General features: G+C 48.7%; 1 protein-coding gene across 1 annotated transcript; it reads left to right on the top strand.

Annotated features, from left to right (window-relative positions):
- The first annotated feature begins 3228 nt into the window (after nucleotides 1-3228).
- LOC123185129 (WAS/WASL-interacting protein family member 3) lies at nucleotides 3229-4169 on the top strand. Its single transcript, XM_044597115.1, has one exon. The coding sequence runs from the start codon at nucleotides 3273-3275 to the stop codon at nucleotides 3837-3839; it is 567 nt and encodes a 188-aa protein (XP_044453050.1). The 5' UTR covers nucleotides 3229-3272; the 3' UTR covers nucleotides 3840-4169.
- Nucleotides 4170-7391: the final 3222 nt, after the last annotated feature.

Raw genomic sequence — 7391 nt, forward strand, 5'->3', positions numbered from 1 at the left:
AAGGTAGATCAACATCGCCCGCACAGAGCACATCTATCATTGGATTAGGAGTGCACAAACGCCAAATTAGCGTCACGCCTCCTGATCCTGGCCGTCGAACACCAGGCAAAGAGCAACCGAGAACCCCAAAGTGTTGCCAAACGATGCCATGAAGCCATGTTGCGCGCGTACTTGGCCGTCTATCCCAAGACCGAAGAGGGAGAGCTAACTGGTAGATGGACCGATCTCCTCAAGGTCGAGCAGGCACTCGAGGACAAGTTCCAATAGATTGGGGCTAACTGATCTTCGCCCCACAGAAACTTGCTAAATGAGTTGGATGTGGAGATAGAGGGTGGCGTGCTTTCGACACCCGATTGGGTTGAAACACTTGATCGTCCTCCCTGGGGTAGAGATCGGCAAACATGCATAACCAAACACACCCTTGAGGCGCCAGAAGCCCGTAGTGGAATCTAGCCACCACGGACCACCACGAGATATGACCCTAAGTAGAAAAGGCCCTTAAGGTATGAAAACCCACCTCGGTCAATCTACAAATCAAGGCAACACCCGCATGCTGGACAGACATGATACTTAGCTTGGGTAGCAAAAAACGATCAAGTGCACGACAACACTCGTGACCGCACTGTAACCATGTTAGATGTACGCCACGCCACTCCACGAGTCCGAGGAGCTGTGCACCCTCAATGCTTCACGGATGAAGTCATGCAGCACCAGTTCCCCGACAGGTTTAAACCCACCAACATCGAATAATACGATGGAACAACGGAGCCCACAATATGGATAAAGGATTTTCTCATGGCAATACACATTGCAGGTCGAGATGACCTCCACGCCATCAAATACATGCCATTGAAGCTCAAGGGCTCAGCTCGGCTTTAGCTTAATAGCCTTCTCCACAACTCAATTGGCACCTGGGAAGACCTCGAGGATGAATTTCGAGCTAATTTCTAGGGCCCAGAAAGCCATGTTGCGTGCGTACTTGGCCGCCTCGAAGTGTGTGGTCGCGCCCTCTTTGCTAGCCTCCAGTGCCTCCTTCACGGCGAAGAGTGCAATCTCCGCCTCGCGGAGTTTCTTCGTCTTCGGCCAAAGCGCATCGTGGAGCTCATTGAAGCGCTGCCATGCGCGGTTACTGCCGCTATGGGAGAGGGTGCCGCGGTTGCGCGCCGGCATCGAGCGCCACGACTCGACGGCGGGACGGCTGGAGTTGCTGGCCTCTGCATCATGCCGACCGCGCTTGCATGGCAGCGACCCGCGGTAGGCCTTGCGTCCGTGAGACCTTTTCTCGACATGATCTGCGCTCGGGGGAGGGGGGCCGGCCAGATGAGCTCGCCGGAGCTAAGAAAAGACGGGTGCCATAGGGGAAGAGGATTGCAGCGAAGGGGACGGATCTATCTGAGACGGGAATCCTAAAGCACGCACTCCACATACATATAGCGGCAGAAGAGACGGTTTGCGGACCACTCGTATAAATTTTACGAGCCGATGCAAATATACCACTTTTGTTCCCGCCTGAAAACGCTAAACAACCCGCACATATATGGGGCAGCGGCGGATTAGGGCATCCGCTATAGATGCTCTTAACCTGATATGCAAAGAACTTGCATTGCCGAGAAAAACAAACCACGTCCCGATACCATAATTTGCAACATAAACCTAGGATGTCGACACAACCTAGGACAGCTCAAAGTTTTCATTTCAGCGCAAACATCGAAACCCTAAATCCCCACAAAATACACCAAAGTCCCATACAAGTACCCCTCAGTTTAGGACGTTTGTTATGTCATCGCTAGCAGTACACCAGTGGCGATTTTTCATGTTTTGACCCTTTTCTGAAACCTATTCGAGATTTAACCTTAGTTTGAATTTTTTTTTTTTTGAGATCTGACCCTTTTGCTACCGTCAGAGCCCATGTCGGTAGGGACTTTGACGGTAGGAAACATCGCTACCGCCAACCGGACTGGCGGTAGCCTGCACAACCCTACTGCCAAGATGCTTGGCGGTAGGCACGAGCACGTACTGTGTTCAATACTTAAAAGGTTTTTGGTGGTAGGGCATGCAACCCTACCGCCAGGGACCTTGGCGGTAGGCTGTTATACCCTACCGCCACGATCCCTAACGATAGCAAAAGGGTCAAATCTCGATTTTTTTAAACTAGAATCAAATTTTAAATAGGTTTCAGAAAAGGGTCAAAACACGAAATTTAGCCTACACCAGTAGCCCATCGCCCCTTGAAAGATCAGGGGCAGAGGACGGTAGGAGTACACAACACCGGTACAGTACGACCTGACCTGAGCCTCCTGGCACCGTACCGTACAGCGAGTCCCCATGGCCGGCCTGTAGACGTGCCCGGAAGGATGTGCCCATATCTGGGCCACCCCTGCTCCTCCCCCGTTGGCAAGACTTCAAGTGGAAGACAAGTTGCCCCGCGGCGCAAACAAAAGAAAAATGGCGCGCCCCGACACGTTAACATGCAGGGAAGATGCTTGTGACCTGCGACTGCCCGACGGCCGACGGGTGACGGATACGGGAGGATCTCCATCGAAAAGGCCACGGAGGCCCGTCAGCTTTCCTCCGTTGGTTCCGGCAGCGGCCGGTGGAGCTCTCTCTGCCCGTCGGGGGATTTGCTTCCCGTTTCGTCCCGTCCGGTTGCCTTTTTCTTCCCGTTTCGTCTCGTCCGGTTGCCTTTTCCTCCCGTTTCGTGTGCAGTAATGCAGTGCAGGTGGTGGCTCTGTGCCTTTGCGTGCATGCTGCAGCCTTCCGCTCGCCCGAGCCGAGCCATCTGCATTTGCTGCCGGCCGGTGCCCCGATTCGTGTGGCGCCGTGCTGCCGCCCATCATGTTTTTTACTGCTGGCCCAGTCGCACGCCGTTTGACCGGACGCTCCTTTTCCTGCCCGTGGTCTTTGCACAATGCAGCAGATACTGGTCAATTTCCCCAGTACTGTCCCAACATGTGAACATGGACCCACATGTCATCCCTACACTAATCTCGCAGTTCAAGTTAACACACTCTACTATAGTACCATTAATTGGACAGTAGGACAACGAACGAACAATCAGTGAAGCGTAAAACGGTTTGAACACAACATTCTACCGTCCTTCCGTTCCGTGCGTACCTGCAGAAAAAAGATCGGAGTTTTGATTTCGCTGGCTGGAACAAGAATAAAACCGGAAGCTCTCGCTCGTCTCGTTTGCTTGTCGCTTTAAAAAGAGAGAAACCGACTTGGCGGTGCGTGGGTTGGCTTTAACCACTACTACACTCCTCCCGCCTTAAATGGCCTCCCCCTCCCCTCCGCCGCCGCCCGCCGGCGACCAGCGGCCCCACCACCCCCTCCTCGCCGCGGCCGCGGCCGCCTCCCTGCTCGCCGTCCTCTACCTCCCGCGCCCACTCCTGCAGCTGCTCCTCTCCCCCGCCCCGCTCTCCTCCGTCCTCCTCCTCGTCTACCTGCTCCGCCTCGGCTCCCCGCCACCTGCCGCGACCCTAGCTCCTCCTCCTTCCCCGCCGCAGGAGAGAGCCCAGGAGGTCGCCCCGCCTCCGCCTCCGCCTCCCCCGCCGCCGCCGCCGCCGCCGGTGAAGCCCCAGAGCGTGTTCCTGGAGCCCGAGTTCGCGTCGTGGGCGCCCAAGGGCCGCGCCCTGGAGGTGATCCACGAGGAGTTCGAGGCGGAGTGGGGGCCGGAGGAGATGGGCCTGCCCTGGACGTCGGACTCCGACTCGGACAGCTGCAGCGGCAGCGACGACTACGACGACGGCGGCAGCGGCGGCGGGGAGGAGTACGGGATGATCGAGATCGAGCTGGAGGAGGACAACCTCATCGAGATCGACATCTCGAGCTGCCGGTGATGGATTCCCCCGACATTCCGACCGGTTTTCCTTCTCTTGCGTTGGCTTTGACAAAAACCAAATACATTTTGCTGATTCGGCGTGTGAATTCGAGTGCCGTTCTTTATTCTCTTCATTACTTAGATGCTTCCCTGCAATGTACATAGGCTGGTCACTGGTGAGCTGAGAAAGATACTACCGAGTGAGGAAGGCTTGCTAATTTTTGGTTCATCTGAGATGATGGCGAGTTTAGTTTGATCCTGCTACTACTTACTAGTTTTTGTGCCATGTTAATCACTTGTCACCTCAAGGAAGGAATCAACTTGTGATGCTTGCATTGGTCTTTCTTTATCCAAGCATCTTGAGCTAGTGTCTACTATGATTAGCACTACAAGATCGTCCGGTTTTTGTTCTTGTTCTGACAAGATTTGCAATCATGCACCACATTGCGCGGCTGGCGTTTTACTATATTCGAGTGCAGATTGTGCTTGAGTTTCATGTTACGATAGATAGCTTGGTGATACACTGAGGCTGGTCATAGTGGAGAGTAACTTAGACTAGTAACATGTATATGTTACTAGTCTATATTACTACCTTCATAGTGGGTAGTATCATATATGTGGTAACATAGATGTCTTTATTTATTGCTTTGTAGACTCATTTTGCATTGGGAAGCGCTATGTGATGGTAACATATTATGTTACTCTATTTGCCTCTCTCTTCATTAACTAATTGCCACCTCATCACTTTTGCTTGTGTGGCATCTAAGTTACTACCTATGTTACTCCCACTATGACCAGCCTGATACTACTAGCTAGCTGCTTGGATCTGGAGAAAATCATTAGTAGCTTGGCGACACATGTGTAAAGATGGGGCCGGTGGTTGGTGGTTGGGATGGATCCGTTAAGTTTGCTCACGAAATTAGGTCGATTTCCGACCACGAGAACATACTCCTGCTGTGCCATCTAAACATGTTCAATTAATACTGACAGGCTGCTTTGCCTCCCTTTAGAAATACATAATCAAGCCACTGATAACTAGGCTATATATGGAAATCCATAGGAGTATGTACCACAAGTTGTTTGAAGGGAACTTATTCAATTCGAAACCAGTTGAGTTGCTACTTTTCTATGGCGGATAGTACCAAATCGGAGCCGCATGTCCTGACGCGTAGGCTGTCGTATCGTATCGTCTCAGGGCTCACGCAAACGTGACCGGCAGCAAAGGATCAAGCACGCGCCGTCCCTGTCAGCGTCACGCTGCACAAGAGCACGCTGCTTCAGCGCAGTCGCGCCGATGGCGATTCCGGCCGAACCCGGATGCCTGGGCAACGTGCGTGCTTGCCTCTCCAGGATTTCGTGGTGCAAACTGCCCGTCCTGTGTCACACGCAAAGGGTACTGAAATGCTGTCTACGTCTACGTGCCTATAATTAACAGAGTGTACGTACGTGCACTGTGGCCCTGACGATGACGGGCGCATGGAGGGGAACGGAAAAAGTGAGATCGGAACATGGCATTCAGAGCTTGGCCCCGGTCAGGTCCATGGACCAGCTAGAAACGAAGCGAAATGAGGGGGGAGGATAGAGGCACAGATCATGTGTCTCGTGGGCCTGTGGTTTCAGCAACAATCACTGATTCCCCCCTTTTTTAGAGACAGAGAGATCATCTGGTGAGATACTCAGACTTGAGTTCAGCAAGAAGCAAAAGATGGCAAGATGCATTCATGCAACCTTGCTTTCGTAACCTGATTCCACCTCGATTGCTTTTTGGCTCAAGTTGATGTAGAGCCACCAATGTGCCAAGAGCCGGACATTTTTCGCAAGCATTTTGTGTGTCAAAGAGTGGCTCCCCGCGTCCCTCTGGTCTTCAATGTTCACGCCGTATCTTTTTAGTTTTACTTGTTGTCCAAAAAAAAAGCTTTTATGCAAAGCCCACATAATTAGAAAGCATCAACTAACACTCGGAACTGAATTAATAGGTTAGTTCAATAAAATAATATGCAAAGTTGCCAAAATGATGTCATAATGATATGAAAGTAGTATGAACATAAAAAATAATATAGATACACTTGAGACTATCAAGCATCAATCCCAATGGTTATAGCCAAAGGGACAACAATCTACAAATACAATTGGTCAATCCAAAAAAATACATGGCTCAAACACATATCCTATTTATTTTTAAACCGTAAACACATATCCAATTAGTAGAACATTATCACTAGCTGGATAAAACCGAGCGACCATCTCACGTAGGCAGCACCTAGTAACCATGGAAGTCCGGACCTCCGTAAGATGAAGTGGCAACCACATATAGATCCATCATGTAGCTCAAACGATTTCCTGTGAGAACCTTGGAAGTATTGACCTTTTAAAAATGCAATCGTTCCGACAGTTTCTTGTTGTCAACAGAAAAGCGCAAACTTCTATCAACATACGAGCTTTCAGTTTGTGATCTACCTCATTCAATGAATTTTCAAACAAATCTATGATGCTAGCTGGAGAAGGCAAATTATATGCTATGTGTATGGAACGTTTGAAGGGTGACAAAAGGACTAGAAATGAACAAATGGTGCACAATTTCATCCTTGTCGTGGAAACAACACGTTTTGCCACCTACTTATTGCGCTTTGCCATGTTATCTTTCTCAAGACCACCCCTCGATCCAAGTACCACATAATAAATGTTAAGAGGTAAATGCATCATTGGTGCTTGAACTCGCCACATACGGTCATTTTGGTGCTTGCAGTTGTAAAATACGGAATACTGATCCAAAATCTTGGCTTTTGCGTCCAATACGATGCCCTCGTCGTCTGTAGACGTTAGTTGGGCTAACGTGACAACCGTATTTCTGTTGGCGTGTACATATGGCATGCCAGCGTGGCATGGGGCCCACTTGCAGTGACGTGACAGGCTGGTTTTGCATAGTATGTGTCTATATGACCGTTGGGATTCACATGTCAGTGTACAACACAAAAGAATATATATTTTTGATTATTTTTAAAACTTTATTCATTTGAAATAACAATTACATCATTTATGATAATTGGTAGAATTTCATTTAAGGGCTCCTCAAACCAATTAGAAATCAGCAAAAATCTAGCCGAGCTAGCAAATTCGTGAGCAACTTTACTTGCTTCTCTATTACAATGCTCAAACCTAGAAGTAGGAAAAATTACAGGCAAAATGAAAAAAAAATCTTTAATGGAACACACCCATCAGGGTTTAAATGGGCTGCATTCAGTGTGGCCCATATTTCCATGTGTTAGTTTTTTTTATCTCTAGAAATTTGTAAAAGATATGTATCATAGTAATAAAAGCGAACTTAGAATATTCTCGTGTTATAAATAATCTGCATACAAAAATAACTTACTCTTTAAAAATGCTCATGTAATTTTAAAAATATTAACGTATTATTTAAAATATATTCTCATAATTAAAAAATGACCTATAAAATGTATATATAATTAAAAACATGTTCATTTGTGGATCTATAGTCTAGGCCACACCAGGCTCTTAATATTTTTTTCATTCTTATTTTTCTATTTAATTTATTAAAATATATCTTTTGGCG

This window comes from Triticum aestivum, chromosome 2A, assembly GCF_018294505.1.
Source record: "Triticum aestivum cultivar Chinese Spring chromosome 2A, IWGSC CS RefSeq v2.1, whole genome shotgun sequence".
Lineage (NCBI taxonomy): Eukaryota > Viridiplantae > Streptophyta > Magnoliopsida > Poales > Poaceae > Triticum > Triticum aestivum.